This window comes from Python bivittatus, unplaced genomic scaffold (assembly GCF_059951505.1).
Source record: "Python bivittatus isolate LINGU-HERP-01145 unplaced genomic scaffold, Pbiv_v1 ctg000850_np1212, whole genome shotgun sequence".
NCBI classification, from domain to species: domain Eukaryota; kingdom Metazoa; phylum Chordata; class Lepidosauria; order Squamata; family Pythonidae; genus Python; species Python bivittatus.
Genome location: NW_028277112.1, coordinates 48,269,129 through 48,295,404, shown reverse-complemented (window position 1 = coordinate 48,295,404; position 26,276 = coordinate 48,269,129). Strand labels below are relative to the sequence as shown.

Sequence of the window (26,276 nt, the reverse complement as noted above, 5' to 3'; positions counted from 1 at the left end):
TTTTGAAGTGTAAATTCTGTCAAGAGTTTTTTCAACATAGGTTGATAAAAGAAACTGGAAAAAAGTCCTTAAACAATAATAACTATTACTTGACTTCCTTTTCTGAATCATAATGGAGCAGTTTAGAATATATCTCAATGGTTAGCTCACAGAGTCCTAAGCCATAGATTGTTTTAACCACAGTTTGCTGAACAAGCAGTAAGTCATATTTTATAAGAACTATCCCAATGCCACTACAGGCCTTCTAATTCTAGTTGACTTAACGTTATTGTAATTTAACTTTCATTTCCCATTCCCTTTCACTGGAATTTCTTCTGTCACAATGTTTTGATAGCATCCTAAACATCACATTACAAAGTGTACAAATAATAAAAATCACAATAGCTTGGATCATGACAATTACAACCAGGCAGAGACTCAAAACAAGATTGCCCACCTCTGAAATATAGTATGGATACTACTGAACAACTGAGAATCACCTTAAATCAGAAACACCAATTATCTCCTCATCTAGCTTTGGATGATTTATCCATCTTCCAGGAAGGCTTCTCAGGGTGGACACAGGGAAAATGAAATTCAAAATCCAAGTCAACATGGAATCACTGTGCAAAGAATTAATGAAATTGCACAAACATCACAATGCACAGACCATAAACTAGCCAAGATCTGAATGATATTATACTCAGATATTATAAAATCTATGGTTAGAATACTGATATAAACTGTAATAATTATAATATTCAATGGAATAATTGATTAGAATTGGGCATCAATGGAAGAAATTCATGCTTCTACAATCTACTGTCTTAACCAAGATAGAACATTTAAGAGAACAAGGCCAAATAGAAATTAATCTAGAGTTTATTGTTAGCTTCACACTACTGAGACATCCAACCCCACTCCAATAGAAAAGAATATATGTAACTCAGGGTTGAACTGTGGAATCCTTGGTGCTCTCTGAGCTTGGTGGTTTGTTTGCAGATGTTTCATTACCCAGCTAAGTAACATCATCAATGCGAGTAAGTGTGGGGTTTGCTCCCTGTTTATATACAGTAGTTTGCCCTGCCAGTTTTGGTGGGGGTGTGGTTTTCTCCTTGGTAGTTCCTCTGAATGCCAAGCTTCCTAGGGAATTCTTGGAAGCTTGGCATTCAGACAAATCAGCCATCAATAGACACACAGAAATAAACCATATTTACACACCATTCAAATGAGACAATAAAAACGCTAAGAAGGAAATGAAAAGACCAGAACACATCCTCTCCAACAGCCAACACACCCAGATAAGCAAGGATTAACACCAGGCAAATAATCAAGCAGAAAACAATGCCCTAATCAAGAAACTACCAAGGAGAAAACCGCACCCCCACCAAAACTGGCAGGGCAAGCTACTATATATAAACAAGGAGCAAACCCCACACACTCACACTGATTATGTTACCTAGTTCGGTAATGAAATGTCTGCAAGCAAACAACCAAGCTCAGAGAGCACCAAGGACACCACAACCCCACTTCTATCTGAAAGTCATTATGGTTTCATAGGAGCTTTAAAAAAATCTTTATAAACTCCAGCTTCCCACAGAAGGAAAGGAGATCATGGGAAAAGTTGCTTAAGATTAATAAAGACATACACAGAAAAAGATGCATGATGCACTAACACTCCAGTTTAAAAGAATAACAAGATCTGTTAAGTATAAAGGACTTGCGTATCAGAAGCCAAAGAAAAGTCCCAAGTATTGATATTCAAGCTACTAGAAAAATAGGATTTAAGCCATTAAAAAAACCCTTCTATACAACTTTATAGGTCTATTGATTCCCTCAGTACATCTCAAGCTAATATAGTTGCTTTGTAGTTCATTCAGTGCTCTAGCAAAAATCTCTCAGGAAACTGGATTTAACAAGAAGCCTTCTTATATTCTGAATAAAATCTTAAAGATACATAAACATTTTCAAATATCTGAGATAAATTGTAATGAAGTACACCTTGGCATTTTACTTGTGAAATAATCTCATCTCACCCATCTACCCCTGAAATATCCATATCAGTAAAACTTTTCCAGTGCACTCTACATTGAAGGTCGTGGACAGAGGTGGTTTTTTTCAAAAAATGTTTTAATCCTCCCTTTATTATTTTTATTAACTAATAACTATTTATTAATAATAATTTATTATTTTCTGTTTATTAGTATAATTACCAAAAAGAAGCAATTCCATTAAGGCTTCAGTGACAGATTAAAAAAAACATTTGAAGTAGAAAAGGAAAAACATAGGAACAGAATATATTTTTAATTTAAGAAAAACATGGAAGGCCATCAAAGCACACTTTCATTTGTTATGGTCTATTCATTACTGGCATATGTTTTCTTTTAATATGGTATGGTAGATTTTATTGGAAATCTTCATCCCAAACAATATAAACTTAGTACGCTGCAGCATACAGGTGAGCTACTTTTATCAAGCTCAATTCTCTGATAAAAGTTCTCCAGGAATTCCAGCACGATCTTCTCAACTGGAGATAGCAATCGGGAGGAAGCAAAACTCTGGAGTGTGAGCACAGAAAAAATATCAGAGAATACATCTTTCTCTCCATTCTTCCAAATGTTTGGAGAGAGAGAGAATTACACACACATTATCTACTAAAGACACTGCCATGTTACATGAAAATGGCTGTTTCTTATGAATGCAGAACAGAGGATCAATAAAAATCTGTGTCACTCACGGAAGGGCAGGTGGAAATTTCTGTTTAATTCCAGTTTTTATAAATTATTTAGGTGGTGAGCATACACATTATACAAAACTTTTAAACAACTAAATCCTTTAACTAATTAATGAATTATGAAATTTAGTCTCCAAACAATTCAGAGGGGATCTCTCGTCCTCTCTCTAGCTTGCTTTAACATGATACATTTGATTAACAGTCTACTATTAACTTGTACACTAATGAATAATCAGTTACATTATGTTCTTTAATGAACAACAGCTTTTAATTTAATAGATAGTGTTTAGAATTGCTCTTTCTTGCCAAAGTGACAACACAGTTACTGGCAATCATCAAGGCTCCTTCGAGCAATCTAAATTTAGCCTGTTTCTCTAGAGGCAAAAGAAAAAGAAACACTCCTATGAATTGCTAAATGAAACCCCCAAATTTATTTTCTGAGTTTACAATGAACATATCCACAAGTATTTTACTTGAATCTCAGACTTTCATCAACTCTTTTTAAAAGGATGAAAAAAAAGAAAATCACAAATGAACACTATAACCATCTAGAGAGCCACACCTAGCAAATACTGATTATGCTTGGCAATAAGATTGATAATTCTTAAAATTAGACAGTTTTCCTAGCAAATACATTTGGCATATACAAAATTCAGTATTATGTTGTTGCTTTACTCATAGTGCTTGAAAGTATTTCAATCAACTGGGTGGAGAAGGGGAAAGCAATGTAATATAGACAGGCGCTAGTTTGAGATTATGCATGCTTTACCATCTCTCTCCAAATTTATAGACACTGATGTTTCAGTTTATAATACGTTTAGTACCAAGTTACACCCACCCATTCATAGTCTTTGCACATAAATATAATAGATAAAAGCTGCAGTGACATATTCTTCTATCCTTGTTCATTAAGGATCCCACAATTATGGGGTAATCACTCAGAATACTCTTCAATATAATCTTGCAATGTTGCCATGATGCATTAATGGTTATTTTAAGAATAGCACTTTCAAAATTTCAACTGATCTTATGGCCAGGAGCATGGAAACTATAGCTCTCCAACAGCTACTAAACTTTAGCTCCCAGCTCTTCTTATTGCTGGCCATGCTGTCTAAGTGTAATGGTCTGTGAGAATGTCCCTGAGAGACAGGAGGAGGAGCCGCAGACTAGGCAACAGTCAGGTAAGAGGCAGCTTAGTTCACAGAAGCAATGGGGACATGCAAATGTCTCAGAAAGGATCCTCCCTAGTTTCTTGGACCATAAAGGCAAGGGGGAAGAGATGTACTTTCAGACTTGCAAGATTCTGTTAACGTAACCTTACAATAAATGTAGTGCTAGTACTCATGGTTTGTGCTTCTTGCCTGGACTACCTCAAAGGGCTGACACTGAGGATGGTGGGACTTGCAATTTATAATGCCTTCCCACTTCTCTTCTAGATTGTAATGGAACAGATGATCTTGTAGATTAAAATGTAAAGCACAATTTCTAATTGTGATGGCACAAATCATTTAGGACAGCCTTTCCCAATCTGGTACTCTCTGGAAGCATTAAAACTGCAGCATCCAGAATGCCTAGACAATAGTATTGTTTGTAATGCTGAGTGGATATTCTGAGAGAGGTATTCCAAGACAAGTGGACTCTACCTGGAAAGGTGATTTAGGGTTTATGGATCATGGATAGTTTTATGTTCAATTCAGTGCTGAAGCAAAAAGGAGCTAGTAGGGAATGCTTTCTCTTATCAGAACATAATATGCCACATTACCCAGTGGAGAGTATCCTGTATCAATCTAATCTTCTGAAAGAAGATCACTAACTAGGAATCTCAGACAAATGGCTGAATCTCAGTAGTGCAATTTCAATCTCCTTTTTGGTATATCTTAGTGATTAAGGTTAAGGGTGGAATAGAAGCCCTTTGCCTCCCAGAAGAAAATCACATGCTAATGCTTGATGGGTTCAATCCACTAGACACTGCTGCAAAAATTGTATTTATCTCCATGGAGCATATTAGAATGAGCAAAAGTACCAAAGATTGTTTCAACCAACTTTGTGGAATTCTTTGTCCCCAAATACCCAACAAGTTGTCTTAACATAAGTGAAGATGCTGTCGTTTCAGCATGCTTTTCGTTGGGTCAGTAACTTACTAGTTCTCTTATCATGATTTGTTCTGGTTGGGCTGCTCCTGTTTTTGAATGTTGCTATTTGCTGTTTGATTTGTAATAGTGATGTATGCACCTTTTATTTTTATGACTGACTATGTGCCTTGAGTGTCTGCATGGATGATATATGCTTAAGATCAATATATAAAACTTACCAAAAATTCTCTCTTGAAATATTTTCAGCCATACTTTTTAGAGGAGATGAATGACCATGCACTTAAAAAAACACACGAAAAAACCCTAGGTGTTTCTAGTATTTGTAGACATAGAAAATGTTTCAAGTGGTATGTTTTATTGTTTAAAATTACCAGATAGTTTTATTGTGCAAAACAGTATATATTCTGCTCCTGTAAGCATATGTTTTTGTTGCAAAATGAGAAAGCTAGGCTACTATCTTTTCTTGCCTAATATAAGAAATAATCTAAGAACTATGCTTAGCTCTGACTGACCTTGAAACATAATTGGCAAGCATGCCTGTCTCTATGGGATATACCATTGGGTAGATAAAAAAAATATATGGGATTATAATTAAAACCGATAAAGCTGCAAAATTAATCAACAGAGTTTTTAAACCTACTGGATGAAAATAACAGAATAATATAATATTGCCTAACGTAACGGATGTGAGAATGACCTTGGGAGACAGGGGGAAGAGATGAGGCCTAGGGAACGATCTGATAAGAGGGGGAGGAGCCCCCTACTGGGTAACGGACAGAAAAAAAAACTTAGAAAGGACCCACTCTAATTGATCAGGCAGTAAATAGGGATGGCGGGAGATTTGTACTTTTAGACTTGCAAGATTCTGTTAATGTAGCCTATCAATAAAGTAGAAGTAGCTCATCTGGTTGTGCTTCCTGTCCAGTTTACCTGGGAGGGCTGACATCAAATCTTGCAACTCTCATACTCTTTTCCAAAGAGAGGAATTTCAAGAATGGCCTCTGATCCTCAAGGAAACCCGCTATCCGCTGAGTATGTGGCACCTGCGTTGTTGCAGCACCAGCAGCAAGTAGATGCACAGATGACCAATTTACAGAATACCATGATACAACTGATGCAGCAACTGGGGCAGAATTTGCCTCAACCCACAGCAGCACAACAGGTAGCGGCCCAACCAATGCTTCTGTGTTCCCATGGGACTTGCTGGAGAAATTCGGAGGGGACCAGGATCAATTCTGGACATTCATCAAAAATGTTTATGGTAGGCAAGCTGGTGGAGTTTCCCACTGATCATACCAAAATGACTTTTGTGCTGAGCTTGCTGAAGGAAGCAGCAGCTAAGTGGGCAATACCGTTCATTGAGGGGAATGATCCGCTGCTGGACAGCTATCAAGACTTCATGCATAAACTCAAAGGACACTCTGGGAATCCCATACAGAGAATCACAGCTAGTTGAGAGATCTGAAAGCGCAAGCATGGACAGAGAAGAGTAAGAACATATATTCTGGACTTTAAATTACTTGCTGGTGATGTAGGGTGGAACAACTCAACCCTGATTGACCAATTCAGGGAAGGGCTGACTGATGACCTAAGAGACGAGCTGGTGAGACAAGGCACCCCAAATACCCTGGAGGAGCTATATCAGCGTTGTGTAATTATAGACGCCCGTCTGGAAGAGTTGAGGTACGGAAGGAATGGGAAGGAGAAGAGATCCTACAGTTTGTCTTCCCCTATATCACCCCTCCCAATGGTCTCCTTGAAATCCACCATGGGAGAACGCATGCAAATCAGGGCAACTAAGAGATCCCTGTCATCAGGAGAGAAAGAAGGGAACAGGGGCTGTGCTTTTACTATGGCACATATCCAGATTGTGCCCAATAAAAGCATCAGTGGCTGTCACAGCAAAAAGATGCAGAACTTTTAAATCAACAGAGCATGAAACCAGCAAGTGCCCAGCTCGCTCCCAAACAGCGTCCCAGGGAAACTTCACAGGCCTCCCTCCCAGGAGCTCCAAAGGGGGGGGGCATCCACCATTTGAGGATAGCTCAGACAGTTAACAAAAGATAAGCATATTTAATTACTCCTGTTATTGTTTCTTTAGATTCCAGGTAAAAGGTGAAGCTTTCTGCTCTCATAGTCTCTGGGGCAACTACTAATTTCATAGATATAGAAACAGTACAGAAACTAAAGTTGCCAACCCAAGCTCTAGAAAACCCAACGATAGTCAAGACTATCAATGGTCGGCCACTAAGAGCAGAACGGATTCTGCAACGCACAGTTTCTTTGCAACTGACAATCAAAGATCACACAGAGTTCATAACACTCTATGTAACTGCCTCCTTGCAAGTGTCTATAACCTTGGGAATAGTGTGGCTTCAGCTGTGTGACCCAGTTATAAGTTGGGAGCAAGAGACACTCTCATTTCCCTCCCCTAAACGTCAACAATATCCCTTACAAGCAGTGAAAGCTTACTCCCTGCCACTCCATTGCAGAACAAGAGAAGATCAGCACTGCCAAAAAAATATGCAGACTATGCAGATGTGTTTGGGGAGGAAAAGGCAGCTGTCTTACCCTCACACTGGGCATGCGATTGCACCATCAATTTGAAGTCAGGGGCCCAAATCCCAGCAAAAAGACAGTATTTCATGTCTACCCACGAGTTAGCATCCTCAAGGAAAAACTGGACGTCAACATCAAAAAAGGTTTTATTTGCTGTTCCAATTCACTAGCATCGGCACCCACATTCTTTGTCCCCAAAAAGCAAGGAGAAACAGCAGCCACTCTGAAGGGAAAGGAGGGAGCCCACATGTGTACAGTTCATGACTACAAAGACCTAAGCAGAATGACAATTAGAGACCATTATCCACTCCCACTTATCTCCAATCTAGTAGACAGGCTACAAAAGGCATGCATCTTACTAAACTAGACTTGAGAAGTGCTTACAACCTACTCAGAATGAAAGAAGGGCATGAGTATTTAACAGCCTTTAATACAAGGTATGGAAAATTTGAATACGCAGTAATGCCATTCGGCCTGGTTAACTGTGGAGCTGTTTTTTCTAGATTTGTGAAGCAAATATTTGCAGACATTTTAGATAAATATGTAGTCATATACTTGGATGATAGATTAGTTTATTCCAAAGATCCCTCTTTGCATGTAACCCATGTCAGAAATGTATTGCAAAAATTACGGAACAACAAGCTAAATTAGAAAACTGCACATTTGATCTGCCCAACTGCCCAATTTGGCAGTTTCAGAATCTCCACAGAAGGCATGGAGATGGATCCAGCAAACGTACAGGCTATTCTATCATGGTACCGCCCCCCCCCCCCCCCAAGTAATGCAGAAGATGTGCGGCGCTTTCTCAGCTTTGCTCATTTCTACAGGAAATTCATCCCTAATTTTGCTGAGCTTGTGAAACTACTATCCCAGCTCCTAAGAAAGGGTCGGCAATTCTCCTGGTCAACCCAAGAGCAAGTGGTGTTTCAAGAATTAAAGCAGCTCTTTGCTTCTCAGCATCTCCTCTGTCACCCTGATCCCTCCTGTCCCTTTGTTGTGCAAACAGATGCCTCAGATGTGGTGGTAGGAGTGGTTCTACTCCAGGCAGAGAAGACAGGTGGGGCAGATTTACTATCATGTGCCTTTTACTCCAAAGCACTCCTCCCAGCAGAAAGGAACTATGACATTTTCAATAAAGAGTTACTGGCAGTAAAAAATGCCTTTCAACAATGGAGACACCTGCTGGAAGGAGTAACATGGCCTCTACATGTACGTACAGACTATAAAAATCTAGAGATTCTGCACAACACCAAATCTCTCACCCCTTGATAAATCAGGTGGGCACAATTTTTGTCCCACTTTGATTTTTACATCTCAAATGTCCCAGGTTTCCAGAACAAGCTTCCAGATGCCCTCTCACACAAGGCAGAGTATGAGGTTCCCCAGTCACCACCATCACCACCCAGCAACAATACTGCAGCCATGCAACTTAGAGTCACACCATAAATCAGACCAACATGAAAGGCTGGGAGCAGGAAAACAAGCTGTTGATCTCTTTGATTGGATTAGGACACAGCAGCAGCAGAATGTGTATGCCAGGGCCTGGATGGATGACCTCTAGGGAGCCCAACAAGGTACTGTTTCACCTTTCATAGTGGAGGGAGGGCAGCTGTTGTACAATGGATGTTCGTATGTTTCTCTTCCCTTAAGGGAGGAAGTACTACAACTGTGCCACAACAACAAAACAGCAGGGTACCGGAGGGGGGGGGGGTTGTATTTAAAATCCAACATAGAACCCTCAGAGAGTTTTGGTGGCCGAATGTCCATGCCGGCATAAAGAATTATATTTCCTCTTGTCATGTCTGTTGTAGAGCAAAGCAAGTCCTTGGTAAGCCATCTGGGCTCTTGCAACCACAGGGAACTCCTTCTCAACCATGGGACACTTTTTCTCTAGATTTCATCACTGATCTTCTTCCAGTGCAGGGATATACTACCATAGCGGTAGTAGTGGATTTATTTACCAAATTGGCCCATTTTATTCCTTGCAAGGGTTTCCCAATGGCCCAAGAAACGGCTCAACTCTTTTTGGACCACATCTTTAGATACAGAGGATTGATCAATCATGTCATAACAGACAGAGGAAGTCAAATCACTTCCAAATTTTGGAGGGCCCTCTTGCACTTATTAAATATTAAAATTCATTTGTCTTCCTCACACCACCTGGAGGCAAACTGAGAAGCTAAGAAGGTTAACCAACTATTGCAGCAATATCTAAAATGCTATATTTCTTATCAGCAAGACAACTGGACTGAGCTCATACCCCTTGCTGAATTTGCTTACAACAATGCAGCACACTCCTCTATTGGTATGTCCCCGTTTCAGGCGACTAATGGATTCCACACACAGGTCTTACCAACAACCAGGCAAGAAAGCACCATCCCTTGTGCCACAGATTTCCTGCACAAGAGGCAAGCAGCCCGAAACCTCTTAAAGGAACAGCTCGAACTAGCAAAGTTCATGTACAAAAAAGCAGCAAATGCACATAGAGAGGAGAGAGCTAGAACTGCAGAAGGGGATTTGGTGTGGCTTTCTACAAAATGTCTAACTTCTGTAAGACCTTCCAAGAAACTGGACTGAAAATTTATTGGCCCTTTCCCAGTGATTAAGCAAATCAACCCAATGGCTTTTCATCTGCAGTTGCTGGCATCAGTGAAGGTTCACCCCATGTTCCATCGGTCTTTGCTTGTAAAGGAAGCTCCCTCCTGCACTCTATGTTCACAAACAGCACGCTCCCTCCCATTCTAGTAAACAGGGAGGAAGAATATGAGGTGTTAGACTCTAGACGTAGAGAGAAGTGGGTCGAGTACTTGATGCACTGGAAAGCCCACCCAGAGTCAGAAAGATCATGGGAGACAGCAACAGATGTGCATGTGCCACAATTGGTGAACTGCTTTCATGACCAGTACCCCAGCAAACCCCATCCTCGGCAGCTACCAGCCTTGTAGGAGTCAGGCACTGGCCAAGACAAGCAGGAGTTTTTCTATGGGGTGGAGGGGGCCTTGGGAATAGCAAGAAACTGAGTAGGGGGAAATGAATCAGCTCCTTCCACATCAGGTATGCAGGACTGGAGGGGGGAGATCAACAGATTCCCAAGGGAGGGGTGGCTGTCACCTTGACTGGAGCAGATGGCTTACGGAAAGCCTCATGTGATCTCAGGGAGCTACTAGGAGAGGAGAAGAGTGATGCATCTGCATTCCATTCCCGCAGACCATAGCCTGTTTCCCCTGGGAACTCGGAAGTGGGGGATGAGTCTGAAGGGGAGGGTGATGTAATGGAATGTGAGAATGAACTTGGAAGACGGGGGGAAACGTTGCAGCCACGGAATGATCTGATAAAAGGGGGAGGAGCCCCCAACTGAGTGACAGAGAAAGAAACGTAGAAAGAACCCACCCTAACTGATCAGGCAGTAAATAGGGATGGCAGGAGATTTGTACTTTCAGACTTGCAAGATTCTGTTAATGTAGCCTATCAATAAAGTAGAAGTAACTCAAAGTAGGTAGTGTATAATTATCAACTTTATTCTTTGATGCCTTTATTATCATTAATATGAAAGGTTCTTAAAAACTACAGGTTTTCAAATTCAATGAATAAATAAGCAAGCTTTTTTTTTCCCCTCCAAACATTGTTTTATGAATCAATACATTTTGTACATCTATTGGAAGTTATGTGCTTTTATAATTACTTGTCATCTTTGAAGAATCTTATTAGTATCTATAGCTTGTTTTTCTAGAACAAAATTGGATAAAGTTTTGAATGTTATTCCTAATTATTATTTATTTATATATATTCTGCTTTGCATAGAAAAACCCTATGACTCTTGGATATGTCATTCACTGATCCTGTTTATATAGAGAAATGTTTAAAAACCCTTTGGTTTACATTCTTGAAGCACTAATTTTAACTAGGTTAAAATTAAGGTTAACCTCCTCTGGTGATATTGCCCAGGTACATCAGCAATTGACACCCTATTGAAACTAAGAATGGTAATCAGGACAAATTAACAGAAGGGGGAACGAATCAAATTATTAACAGATTAACTTATTAATTGTATCTAATTACTTTAACTTTAATTAAAATTTAATTTAATCGAATCTGTTTTCCTTCCTTAAACTTATTTCGATAAATCAAATTTCATTTTTCTCATGGCCTCATCTATTTCTTAGTTCTGATTCACCTACTTTACAGAGCATGGCCACTCAAAGATAAAGTGGGGGTGTCCCCACTTCTGTCAGGAAACTAGTTTGCCATTTTGTAGGCATCAACTTTATTTCCAAGCAGAAGTCTTGCAATGGCATTACAAAACTGCAGACATGTTAGCACTCCTGAAATGAAACCATCTTGCAGTATTGAAACTGTCTGAGCAATACAAGTAGCCATATTTCCTTCTCCCCACCCCCTTTCCATCTTGACAAGAGAAAAAGACCATATGGCAAAGAACGATCGTGAGCTGCAGCAATAAAGTCACCACTGACCCCCATCTATTTTATAATACAGAGGAAAACCTGTTACATCTCCTTTTTCAGGAAGAAGTAAGGGAACAGCACAGCTATATATGAATATGCACTGATTACATAGCTTGCACAGCTCCCCAGAGGAAAACATGCATATGTAATAAATACTGTAAAATTGTAGAGCAACTGGCCAATTAACTGTATCCCTGGCCTTCTACGGAACAGAAAGAAAAATAACTATGGTTTAGGGATCAGGAGTTGACCACAAGAGTATGAGCCTCTCTCCTCTCTGGTTATGAACAAATTCCCCTCTGTCCAGACTAATTCTTTGAAACAATGTCAGGAGGATGAAATAAACTCCTAAATGCATTTTAAATTCAACATGCTGGGGGGCAGGGGTGGGGGGCGGGAGAACACACAGGACCTGTGTCCTTCTGCTTTCTCGACAACCAGCAGAGGGTCTATTTTTATACTTCGTTTAATTTTACGAAAGAAAAGAAGTTGCCCTCCATTTTGATAGATATCCGCTTGGGCTGTTTTCCTCTTTCTATCAAAGTGGCTTTTCCACCTCAAGTCTCTGTTTACCTGAATGGCCTTAAATTGCTGTACTTTATATCGCTTCCGTGGACCGCAAAACCTAAACACTGCTTTCAGGTGAAAACCGGATTTTTATTTTTATTTTTTTACTTTTGAACAAATGCCATCCTACCTTTACAGCATCACTGAGAGTTTGGTTTTTGTCTGCCTCTTCAGAAGAATGCAATTCCAGTTTATATTGCAACTCCTGGAGCTGCTGGGCCTGTTTGTTCAAAAGCATTTGTGCCTGCTGCTCCCGAAGTAATGCATTATTTAGTTCTTCACATGCACTTTCAAACCTCTCATGGGTGATCAATTTCTGATAAAGGAAATAAATTGTGTTCTGTCATGAAGCAGCAGCATTGTTTATACACTTGATTTTCAGTATCCCACTTGCCAATATGCAACATTCTAATGTAGAAGTTTTAAAGCGCTCAATATATTTGCCCTAGGGGCTCTCCTCTCCAAGCCAGGGCCATTAGACAATGTTAATGCCAGGTGATTTTTATTTGCAAGATTTCCTCAAAAAGCTGAAGCATAAGTGCACACATAAAGAAAGCTTCTCTTTCAAATTATCCCAAGAAAGAGGTTATATAACTAATTATTTATTATTCTACAAAAGGAGTGAATTTGAACAGAACTTCCACACTGTTCTATGTGTTTAAGCACAGAGCCACACAGGCTTTACCTAATGCCTTATTGTGTAATATGTAAAACGTTTTGGAAAAACTGGATACCAATCTATGGAACCCTAGTCTTTATTTATCCATTGTTGCCAATTTACATGTTGCGAGACAATAAAGCTAAAGCCTTCTCTCTCTACCTAAAACAGTTAATTCAGGAGATCAGACTACAATTTTACTGGGGCAGGATCCAAGCTCTGAGATGATATTAAAAAATGGTACTTTCCCATCTCCATGTTCTGCAGGGAGGGGTGTTTACATCTGTACCAATAGCAGATAAAAAGGAAAGGAAAAATCCCAAGCAAAGCATTGGACTAAATTAGTGTCAGCCCTCCGAGGTAGTCTTCATCTAGGAACAGACACGGCAGGGATTCCAGGAACGCTACTTTATTCTGCTGTACTTTATTAACAGAATCTGGAAAGCTTGCCCCTTTTTAAGAACCTTTGCTCCCCCTTTTTATGGATCCTTTTAAAGTCAAGATGGGGCTGTTCTGAGTCTCCTTCTCCCACTTTCTACTTTCTCAGGACCGAGCAACCATTTCACCTTTCTCCTTTCCTTCCCACGGCCAGAGCTAAATTCTTTTATGCATAATAATGACTACTTAGAGGAAGTCATATTTGAAATAGGTTGAAAGGACTTAATTACTCCATATGTATTCTATCCTTTTTTCGTGTTTGTCAAATTAATTATTCCTTTTAGATTATTTCTAGAAGACATGTGGCCTTTACAGAATTCCTGGACACAAACAATTATGACGTGCAAATGAAAGGGCTTCAGAAGCCCAAGCTGCTATATGTGGCAACAGGACACACGGGGCTTCGTGAATGGTGATCGCCTCCAGTTGCATGAAGCAGCAGCAAATACTGCCCACCTGCAAATACTCTGCCTCCTGTGCTGTTGCCACATAATAAACCCTATTAGATCACCTGCTCAATCTAACGTGGACAGGGCAGAAACGGAGATTTTTGCAACATGTACAGAAGACTTGTTTGTTCAACAAGAGGCCAACTGTTTGCAATACAGCATGCAATATAAGTAGAATGTATACACAAAGCATGCTATCTGAATTATGTTGTCAATACACCATTTGAGTTTTCAAATTCCAATTCTCCCACAGCACAAACAACATAATTTAACAGACCAAGAACTCAGCTTTTCTGAATATCTGAACTGATTATTTACTCAATCCACCTTATTCTGCAATATAAGGGACTAATTGTACAAGGAGTCACTTTTGCCTTCCCTTTCAATATACCTGACTCACAGCTGGGACGGATTTACAAGACATAGAGAGGGGTTTTGTGTATGTGTTAGGGGAAGAAAGAATGTAAGACTCCTACCTAAGAATGTAGAGGTTTTTCACTGGTTTTTTAAAAGAACACTAAATAGAATAGAATTCCCTCCTTTAAATCTGATTATTTTTTCCCCTCTTTCTAATCAAATATACTTACATTTTGCTTAAACACATTTAATTGCTCTTGCAAACTATGAGCTTTGTCAGCCTCTTTCTTCATCTCATTCAAATTCCGTTTGAATTCTGTGAGCTCCAAGCGCAGTGACCGCCGTTCTACTTCTGTTGTGTGCAGCCTTTGTGTAAATTCAAATAACTGCTTCTGCAAGGATGCTATGTTTTTCTGGTATTAAAAACAGGAACAATGTCGTTAGCTAGAAAGTGTGCTGGTTGGGCAATAAATCAATAGCTTTTAATACCTGAGCAAATTAAGATTAAGCTCCCCTTTTCTAAATTCACACATAAGTGTAAAGTATTCTAAGAGCAATTCTAAAAAAATATACACAGAGGGTATTTTCTGAAAACGAAAATAAGCATGAGAAGCGGTTACTGTATTTTTGGAAAATGTCTTTGGTAACAGCATGCATCCTAAACATGCAGTGGGTAATCATAGTGTTTTTGAAATTAAAATCATCCATTACCTTACAGCGGTATTTTAAAAGAACATTGCACATTGCCTTGAGCGGCAAACGACAGAAAGGAGGCTAAAAGGTTTTAGAAAAGAATTACTGAAATAATATCAAATTTAGGCAAAGCGTGAAAGATATCGCCTCTTTTCTTGCACCTCCTCAATTTTTCTTTAGAAAACTGAGCAGTCTAATGAATGCTACATAAACTAAGAAAGGATTAACATTTTAAAATCTGAAACAATGGAAAACCGACTGTAATGTATCTGATCATACTCATACCAACCATAGCAGGGGTCCTGTCAGTTATCCCTGCTTCAAGTGTCTGTGCATTTATTTTATGGAGCCCACGAGCCAGTCTTTGAACCAAGGAATCTTTCTCTACATAAGTCATGCTCCTGCTGCTGTCCACTGGAGTAACTTCCATCATGATGCAAAGTTTGTCCATGAGTTTTGAAAATGAATTTCTTGCTGTATTGGTGAGCAAATGTCCTGAAAGCCAGGATTTCGGATCTTTGAAAGAAAAAGAACTAGAGTCTATTAATAAAGTTGGTTTGTCTGTGGATACATAAAAAAGGTTTGGAAATATCTGATGGAGAAAATAATAGAATGACAAGTTCCTGCATAGGGTAGAGCCCTTTTAATGCTCCCATTCTAAGCAACTGCACTCGAAAACTGATTAAGTTGTACTGAATTCAGGGGTGAAAAGAAAGAAGGATTGTTTGCCCCATAGCTGACTTCTCAGAACCTCTTCCAGAGAAGTTTCAAGCAATTTAGTCTACAATCAAAACCAGGCACTCACTGCAGAATATTTTTCATGAAAGGAATTGAATTTTGGAAAAGGAAAGTAATGTAACTTTCTGGATAAATCTGTTAAAAGGTGTGACACAATATTTTTAGAGTTAGGAGGTTTATGTCACTTTGGAGCTATGTCACCTTGACCAGTAGCAATCTGCAACAAGGTAATGCTGGTGGTGAAAAGCCTCCTATGTCTCATCCAGCTTCACAGATAGAGATATTAAATTCCTGTTAACAGCCACTCAAATTGCACATTCATATGCAGTAACAGACATTGGTTCAGGAGAAACAATGGATTACTTGAAACAACTGTATGCCCTTTTGCAACCCCGCAGCATTTTTTTCTTTCTTTCATTAATCCAAAGGTAACAATATATGACACCCAAGACCTGCAGGGGAAGCAGACTCAAAGCTGCTTATCAGTATCAGTGAATTTACTCATTCAAAACAGAAGGTAAGTAACTGCTACAAATATATATAACTGTTTCTTTTTCTTTCCTTATAGCTCAGATGTCTAAATCATTTGCTGCTTAAAACTACTGAGGCTTGTATCTTAATGCCATACTATTTATATTCTAAGACAAGAGAATATAATTTACCTTATTCCAAGGCAATTAAAATTTTACAACTACAATTACTTATTTCCCCATAGGATTCTGGTAATCATCCTTCTCATATAATGGGCTTAAGCCTCCAGCACACCCAACATGTTCTGCTTACTGCTAGATTCGTCAGGTCTGTAATTAATAATTGTGTTTAATGTTGATAAATAAAATTGTCAGTGCTCCTTCTACTAATTGGTATTCTAGATAACGGTTAATAGGTTTATTTATCCTTAATAAAAGTCTTGTAATTTAGTTTCCCCTCTGCAAATCAGGTCTTAATCTGTCATTACTTGTCTTGTGATATTATCAGGGTAAGATGACAACCATGGCAGAGCTTATTTTCATTCAGGAGAATACCAGATCTCTTGTTGCTGTAGAGAATTAAAATATTTGTTCTGAAGTTTAAAGTAGAAAGCCTCTCAAGGCATATTTTCAGAACAAGCCAGCTTCCTGCAGGCACACACACTCATACATACACACTGCTAAGAATGAAAATGAAGATGTTTTCATTTTCTAGGCAAAATAGAATAGAAATATGACTCCCAGAAAATGCTTTCCATCTGTTACCAAAGGACCATCTAAATAAAGTAGGTGCTGCTGAATCAATGTATTTTCTATGAAACAATAAGAGCAGCATTCATTTTTTAATTTTAATACGTATAAAACCCGTTCATAGAAAATAATCTCTTCTGATTTCATGTCACCTTGGCAGGGATCCAGAGGGCGCTGGCTGGCTTACTCAGAGGGGAGGATGGAATTATTTATTCATTTGTTTGTTGGAGAAAACCCCTTTGATTTATGGACCCTTTGTGGAGTCCTTGGGGTTCTCTGAGCTTGGTTCTTTTCTTGCAAACGTTTCATTACCCAGCTAGGTAACATCTTCAGTGCTAGAATGGGATGGGGTTTGCTCTCTGTTTATATACTGTGGCATGCCCTGCCAGCGTTGGTGGGGGTGGGGGTTTTGTTTTGTTCCTCTGGTAGTTCCTTGATTAGGGTATTGTTCACTGCTTGATTGTGTGCCTGGTGGTAATCTCTGCTTATCTTCACCTCTATTGGGACCCTTTGTGCTTCATTACAAATTGGGTTTCAAAAGTCATCTTCTTTTAAAAAATGTCGGCCTAGTGACATGGAAGGGGTTCTTCTCGGAGTCCATAAGCTTTTATAAGGCTGTGGTCCTCAGACACTATGGAAATACAACTTGCAGAATTCTGCAAGACACAGCCCAAGTGCATCTGGTAAGCACTAACTGCTGGAAGCTGACCTTAAATACCAAATAGAAATGTCAAAACAATTATGTAAAATTGCTAGCTTTTCTAGCCGTTGTATGGAATCAGAGACTGGGGGTTTGATTAATAATAAAATGTGTAAGATTCTTAGCTTTTCTAGCCATTGTATGGAATCAGAAATTGGGGGTTTGGCTGAATTAAATAATAAAATATGACCATGTTTTAAATATTTTTTTTCATCTTCTTTTAGCAAGAGTTTTAAATAAAATTATCAGCTGGTCAAACACTAGAATCACACTAGTTGAAATATAGTACTTAACTGTATCATTCTGTTTAAAATTAGAAGTTCAGACTGTGATAAACACAATTTTCAAGTTAATGCCATAATAATCTTGTATTTAAGGCTTGCCTGACAGATTTGGAGGGGGGGAGGAAGATACAGGGGAAAAAAAGAAAACTTATCTAGGACAGAAAAGCATATACCATCTAAAAGCAAAGCATCACCTCTAGTTAATTTTTAATGAATAATGGTTTTGACTAAAACAAAGAAATGTATGAGCTAGAATCATTCATGGCTTTGAGAGGTGAAATGAGAAAACAATACAATTCCAGAAGGTACTGTATTCTGCTGTATCTATAACCAGAGGGAAAAGAATATATACACTTTAAGTACCTGGCCACAAATATCAAGGAATTACAGTAAAAGCACTAAATAATTTATGTTATGATGAGTATGTGAGAAATGTCTTACACAGTTACAGTACAAAGAGCAACAAACAAATAAAGCAAGTGAAGCAAAACCCAATGAAAAGTGACAAAGATTACTCCAGTGACAGGAGAATGGCATGCATTTTTCTTCTTCTTCTTCACAAAAGAGAAGAAGGAGGAGGATAAAATTCCTTCCTGATATTTACATGTGAAAAAGATCACTGTGGACCTTTGAAACTCAGAACTGCAAATGTTCACAGTCACTCTGTCAAATCAACATAATGCTAGCTTCATTCTAAACTCTACCGTAGTGTTAAAATATAGCCCTCATGTAAGAATAAATTCCATGGCCTGATTCCAAAAAGCTACTTTATGTGCACTCTTAGAGGTTGCACATGCCCAGTGGGATTGTATGTTTATGTGTGTATTTGAACAGCAGGCCTCAACATCATATCTAACTAGTTTGCAATCATTCTCAGTTTCAAAAGCTGTGGTCAAACACAGATGGCTGTAGTTTAAAAACAAGCCCCAAGTAACCTTTGATGCATGAAACTACTTGCAGTGTTCTTCAAGTCATGGATTTTGTTGTACATATTAATTTAAGATAGTAAGGTATGTTCCTTGCCTCACTGAAGATGGTTTTGAAGATGTGCCATCTGGAGCCCTCCATGGAATTAATCTTTGCTTGACCAACTATGCTTGAACAAATTGCAGAACCCCCCATAAGCTGATCAAGGAATGTATTCTGAGCAAACAAAGCTGATGCAGGATATTAACACTTTTCACCTTGCACAGGCATGCAAAGATACAACATTCCTTAAGCAGTAAGATCATAGTCACCTAAGATATCAAGGAATGAACTGAAAGAACAAGCCAAGCGGACAGAAAGAGTTAATATATGTGAATATTTGTCAGCAGCCTCTGAGCCATCACCTCCAGTCCACAAGCATTGGCCTTTGGCACAAACAAGACATTCTTGAGATATTACTAGATGCTCAGCACCTATAGTGGACTATGGTCTTCATTGCTAGTGTGGAATTTTTAGCACTTACTGCCTTATGCAGTATCTGCTTTTCCAATTTCACATCAAATTCATCTATTTTCTCTCTTACATCCCTCAAGCCTGGGCATGAGCATAGCGTGAACGTGTGAATGAGCACAAAATGCCATGTGTACCATTGCTGTATCTGCCTCTAAAAGTTGCCAACTGTAATGCACAGTGGTGCTCAGATGCTAACTGAAAGCAATGTAGAAGACTCTTGCATGACTCTCACTGCACTTAACCACTTTTACATGCAGGGGTTGAGCTGAGTCATGTACCAATGCTTTCTATACAGCTCTTTTATTAAAACCATACATATTTCTAAAGTAAGTCACATCTTCTCTTGCAACTCCTTACTTTTCAAACCCTCAGTTTTAAAATGCATTTGAAAAGACAATATTGACAATCTCTTAAGTCAGTGCAGGACTCTCTAAATGGACTTTATGTCTACATCTGAAGTAACGGTTTAAGCCGGGGATTCTCAAACTTTATGGTGCTATACTATAACTTATTCACTGCACGTCTGCACAGGCAGAGCCTAGAGTGAGTTTTGAAAGCCTTCCTGCTTTGCCTCTGCCAGCAAAGTAGGAGCACCATCAAAATGAATCCCCACATTGCTTAGGCAAGTCTGCAACTAGCTTGCATAGGCAATGGGGCAAGCAAAGTCCAAGCAAGTTTTGGCAGTGCTCCCATTCTTCCTGCGCAAGCCTAATTAAAAAACAAAAGTGTCTCCCACTCTAAGTTGCTCATAACATTTTAAGGAGTTCTAACTGACATTTTGAGAATCCCTTTCATAAGCTACAATGGTCACAACTGAAAACTGATCCTGGCCTAAAAAAAATGGGGGAACCAAGCTATGAGTTGAATCAGTCTCATCTTCTCCTTGTAGCTATTGATAGAACTCTGCACTGACTTGGACTACTCTGATTCTTCAAAATACCCATAAGAAAATCAGGCTGCAACTGTGGCCAGTTCACTTGTTTATAGGTAACAGTAGTCTGTGCCATCAACAGTTTGTCCAAGGTTTGTTTTTTTTTTTAAAGGAATTGATTTCTCAAGACGAGACCAACAAAGAAACTAAAAGACATTACCTGCTTTGCTAATTACTTCTTGCAGCTCAACCATAGAACTAAGGACTGCAGCAAGAAGGTCAGAACTGGTAAACCAACTTAGTGCTTGAAGGCAGCGAATCTTCTCCTTTTGTTGTCCTGCATCACAAAAGAGAGGAAAAAAAATTAAATCCAATTCATCCTATAGAAATAAATATCTATTATTTAGATAGTTCATTACAGCTTGGTATGAAATCAGAACTGAACACATTTAATTCTGTTTTTAATATAATAAATTTGAATATACTTTAAAATCTTTCCTCGATTCTTGTTTTCATATTGTTCTTGGATAAGAAGTTATTTCAGTTCTGAAAACACTCCCTAATACATTTAAAAGAAAGATGAAATAAACAATTTCCATATGAAATCAGAAATTAAAAGGATAGTTATCAAATACCTCCATGGCAAATATGGTTTTTATGATGGAGATAAAGCTTTACCTGAAATAAAATGAATAAACAGACAAGTTGCTTTAAATAGTGAAAAATCAAATTTACAAATAGAAGCAAGGCACTGGATTCCCCACATGCTATATGACAACAGAATATTTACAAAGAGTATCTATCTTCTACCTCTATTTTGGAATGATTGTTATTTGTTTTATACTGGTGTATGACTGAAATAAAAGCAAATCAATATAAAGAATATCAGCTTCAATACCCTATTTCCTTGACTCCGACAACTCCTACAACAAAAAAGCAGAATTCACTGACTTCACTGAACAGTGCAAAATAAAATAACACAGAAATCATGTGAAGTTGTGCTCTCCCAACCATGATTAAGAGATTCATAACATAACAATTATGAATAATTAATAAATAATAATTAATTCTTGATTAATAATTAATTATTAAGAGATTCATAACAGTGATTAAGAGTTGATACCTTCCTTGGCTGCTATGTACAGTACTATTAACTTTTATACTGTTGGTTACAATTGTTTTAATTTTATTTTAATGCTGTTCACCACCCAGAGGCATTTGTTGAGATAGGTGGCCATACAAATTGATTAGAGAGAGAGAGAGAGAGAGAGAGATGATTCATAATACCCTTCCCTGGGATCCAGCAGATCCTCACCCTTTTACCCTTTTGGAAACCCATAAAGGGCTGGCTTTTCCCCTAAGCGCTGGGATAGAGTGAGGTTGGAGACCAGGGATTGTATTGCTTGATGGATTGGAGACTGCTGGTTAAGGTGCCAGGTTTTTGGTTTTACCGTTTCTTTGGTTTTTATTACTGTTGTGAGCCACCCAGAGTTATGTTTCATATATTGGGCAACCACATAAGTCTTTAAATAAATAAACAAATAAACATGAGTTACAGTCCTGCATTCCCTTTCCTCCCCTCCTAAACCCCATTTTGTTTTAATCAATGATATTGCATTAGATCTGCACCAGCTTTAGTCTTTACTGGCATAAATCAGGACTGATTTAACAGCAACAGTTTGACAAGTCTGGAAATCCTGGATCTGAGAGAAACTGAGATTATAAATCATAGCAAGCTAGAATATGATTTGCTTGTGGACTTCCAGGGTAGAAATGGTGAAGACGGCTCCACTAAAAGCAGAGCTGATGACCGCAGCGGAATGAAGGGCCAGTGAGTAGACTATCTCTTTGTAATTCCTCTCCAGATAAGGAGAGGACTTGAGATTGACCACAAGTGCTCCAGACAATTGCTTCTCATGAGGAGACTGCAAGACAGTGGTCTCCGGCAGGTTTCGAGCTCTGGGAGATGAGGGAACAGCCATGTTGCTCAAACCACGGTCAGCACCTTCAAAAGGACACTAGGTTGGCATACTTCCTTTTCTAATAACTTTCGGAATAATTGCTTGTTAACTGCTTTTCAGCTATTCAACCTTTGGATTGACAAGTTTTATAGTACTGGGTGACTTTCCTTCAATCCTTAGTGAAAGAAGTTTTAAATACAAGTTTAAGGACTTAATTTTTTTTTCTTTTGGGATAAACAGCAAAAGGGTGATTAGAATGTTGGTTTTGGAAAGTTACAAACAGACTAAGGGTCCAGATGGATTTGAAATAAGACTTTGGAATTAACTATAGGAATCCTTCTGGTGGGAAAATGCTTTTGTTTTGAATTCTTAAAAAAAAAAAAAAAGATAGGGTGGGACTTTGAAGGTTGGACACTAAAGGGAAGCAGAAGGAACTAAAGATTACAGTTAAAGGAGAAGAACACTTAAATCTGACTTACTAATACAGAATGAAGCAAAATATTTTAACATTGGACATACTGAAGGATATTTTTGAACAATGGACCCAGAAGTTAATTTTAAGAGCCCCTATAGATAGACTGTGTTTGAAAATTGTTATAAAAGAGAAACAAGTTTTACCTGACAAGATTGAGACTGATCTGAAAGTGGATTTAAAAATGACAGGCTACAAGAATGATATGGAAAAAGATGTCACACTGGACATACAAAAGAAACCGGCTGATGTCTTAATAACTAAAAGGGATATACAAATAACAAACCAAGAGAGTGACCTGGATAATTTTCCTATATTGGATTTACAAAAGAGGCTTGTTAAAGCTCTGAAGAATTTTGTGAGAAGGAACAAAGAAAAAATGAAAGGAAATCAAGTTCTAGGACATTACTTGAAGGGACTAAAGATCAAGATTGTTAAAAGTAAAAGAAAGGAATATAAGTTAGTTTATTTGATCAAGGTTAAAATAGATACATTGTTATCTCTGGTACCTTAATGGATTTTTGCTGACATCAGGACTGAATGATGAGGCTTTAAGGATTTGTTTATAGATAAGAGACGGGATATGGGAAGAAGAGATCATTTGTTGTATTTTAAGAGAAGGTGATAAGGTACTAAAATTGTTTATACTTGTGATGAAGGAGGAAGTCATTTCTTTATATATTTCTTTTCTTTTTCCTTACTATATTCTTATTTTTCTTTCTTTTCTATTTTCTATTTTTTATTTTCTGTACTTTCTATTTTTATTTTAGTTTGTATTACTTTTTATCTTTTAAATTGTAACTTTTAATAAAATTACTATAAAAATGTGATTTACTTGTTTGTGGCTTAATGTGATATTTGAACCCAGGCACCATAGTTTATAAATCATAGTTTCTTATTTAGCATGTTTCTTACTTACCCAGCCAATTGCAGTTTAATTCAGACCAGTGTACTATCAATTAAATAATAGATATTCCTGTGCATTTAACACCATCGTTGGGGGCTTTAGCTGTTTTAATTAACACACTAAATTTAGTTTGATAGTTTAAACATAATTTCTCCCCTCAAATTATGAAGCTTCTGTGCCCCCACCATTGCCTTTGCCTAATATGATTATTTAAGTGCTAAAAGTGCAGTTTGACACAAAATAATATATAAATCATTAACTAGTTATCTTACCTGACAGATTATGCATACCCTTGGAGTCTCCAATGCAAACTAAGATTCCTATGCCTTCTCTGACGCCATCTACCCAGGAGAAGAGGGAGCTGTATGACTGGCCTAAAATCTGAAGCCTGTTGACAGCTAGCACTGCAATAACACTTTTGCGGAAAAGGTGTATCCAGCCTCTGGAATGCCTTTTCTTCTTCACCTTGCTGTTGCTTTGCTTCCTTTCCTCAGTTTCACACAATGCACTGGCCAGTGTCCTGATCTCCTGCTTGAAAATGTCACAGGTGTTGACCTGATCCTGAAGAACATCTCTCTGGGTAGATAGGGCACACGACCGACAGTAGAGGGGGTACAGTGCCCCAGACAACAGTGCGCAAGCTGCCAGCAGAGATGTGTGTTCTTTCTGAGACTGTGCCAACAAAGCTTTGAGGTGTGAATTCTCTAGGAGTAATTGCTCTTGAATTTTTTCAATAGCAGAGAACTTCTCTTTGGCTTTTTCTGCCATTTCTTGGTATTTCTGTATTGGATAGAGGAAAAAGATTTTAACTACAGAATGAAAATTGACCAGTCTACTACTTATCAGTCTAGAGTAAGTGAAACTGACCTACTTTATTTACATCTATCCTGTGAAATGTGTTAGGCTGAGAGTTGGCTGAGTAGGCCAAAGTCACCCAGTGATTCTCATAGCGAAGCAGGGATTTAAAAATAGGTCTACCATTCTAACCAGTACATCACACTGGCTGTATCAAAATATATTTCTACCAATAGATGACTGAGCTCTGATATTCAGCCTCAAGGCCACCATATCATCAGTAAACTATCCATAAATCCCATCTCCTGGATAAATCACATAGTTGTCCTAAACTGCAATGGTCAAGATGCACATTTGTGAAACGAAGTAGACTTTAAACATTATAGCAACAATAATTTTTGTTTTGTTGCTACACTATGTAATATATATCACAGTCTCTTCTCCTTCTCCAATAAAGAAACATATTTGTACCTAGTGATATGACAATGAATATTCAATGTTGGAGTTGGAGAGCCAATGTGGTCTGGTGGTTAAGGCTTCAAGCTAGAAAGCAGGAGACTGTGAGTTCTAGCCCCGCCTTAGGCATGAAAGCTGGCTGGGTGATTTTGGGCCAGTCGCTCTCTCTCAGCCCAGCTCAGCTCACAGGGTTATTGCTGTGGGGAATACAGGAGGAGGAAGGAGTATTAGGTACGTTTACCACCTTGAGTTATTTATAAAAAATAATAAAGGCAAGATAAAAAATCATACACACACACACACATACATACACATGCACACCATTTTGACCAACAGGTGGTCAAAACAGACCTGGAGGAGACAGTTTTTAAAAGAAGTAACAGGATACTTGGAATCCCATCCATCCCACAGAGACCAAATTTAACTTCTGTCATTCTTTCCTCCCCTCTGCACTGGAGACTTGGCCACTGCTACTTTTTGTTGAGAAACAGAACTTTGGTCCAAATTATGTAATGGGAAGCCTTCACATAACTGGCCCATAAGACTCCCATTTAGAGCCTTTCCAAATGAATGGAAAAGACTCGTTCAGTGATCAAGCACTTGTTTTGTATACAATGGCTCCTACTAGATTTAATCTTTAGCATCTCCATGTAGCACTGAAAAAGCTCCTATTGAAATATTAGAAAGCCACAATCAGAAAATGTAGTCAAGACTTAACTTTGTTAAAGCTGTGGCCTGGCTCATTACTAGAAAGTGTCCATTATTCCTTCCTGCTTAACCTTATGACTAGTAAAATCCAAGAGTGCAGCACATCTTAACCATGTTGTCTGTACAGAACAGCAAGATCTATGATTCAGAAGAACAATTATGCTGCTTTTCAAAGATGACACATAGCTGGGATAAGTTAGTTTAGCAAAAGAGAATAGTAAACTAGGGAAAGCCTGCAGAGACAGAAATAGATAGGTAGCAGCTGGAAAGAGGAAAGTAAAGGTGATCTTTTAATTACTTTGTAATCAACCCCCTACTTATATATTCACAGATTAATTATGTCTCAGGAAGAATTTTATTTTCAAGAGAACCTTCTTTGTTTTATTTTATCAATCACACATTGCTTTACTTTTCACAAATATAAAACCTGCTACTCCAACAAGCTGAAAAATGAATGTAAGAAAAACATCAAGCCTTACAGTATGTTAACTATCAAGACTTAATATGCATTTCAAGCCCAACAAGAGAGAGAACATATTTTACAGATATATCTTTACAGGAATACCAAATGGATGACTTTATTCAAAACTACTCCCTACTAATGCCCTAAATCACCTTCTCAATTCAATCCATGAATATGTAGGTGGGAGTAGATCACAACCGCAAAGCATAGGTCAGTTCAGATCCCAGGGTTGCTCAAAGGAATGCTCTTCAAGCACCAAATTAAATCTGAA

The 26,276-nt window shown here is 38.4% G+C and overlaps 1 protein-coding gene across 4 annotated transcripts in view; it reads right to left on the bottom strand.

The window, feature by feature from the left end:
* Window positions 1-26,276, bottom strand: part of CCDC171 (coiled-coil domain containing 171) — a 184,814-nt gene that overhangs the window by 71,977 nt on the left and 86,561 nt on the right. For all 4 annotated transcript variants that reach the window (XM_025166216.2, XM_088129964.1, XM_088129965.1 and 1 more), the window contains 5 exons: window positions 23,856-24,363; window positions 20,464-20,580; window positions 15,280-15,506; window positions 14,528-14,710; window positions 12,526-12,711 (listed from right to left, as the gene is read on the bottom strand). In XM_025166216.2, coding sequence (XP_025021984.1) covers window positions 12,526-12,711; window positions 14,528-14,710; window positions 15,280-15,506; window positions 20,464-20,580; window positions 23,856-24,363 — 1,221 coding nt within the window. The remainder of the gene's footprint in view (window positions 1-12,525; window positions 12,712-14,527; window positions 14,711-15,279; window positions 15,507-20,463; window positions 20,581-23,855; window positions 24,364-26,276) is intronic.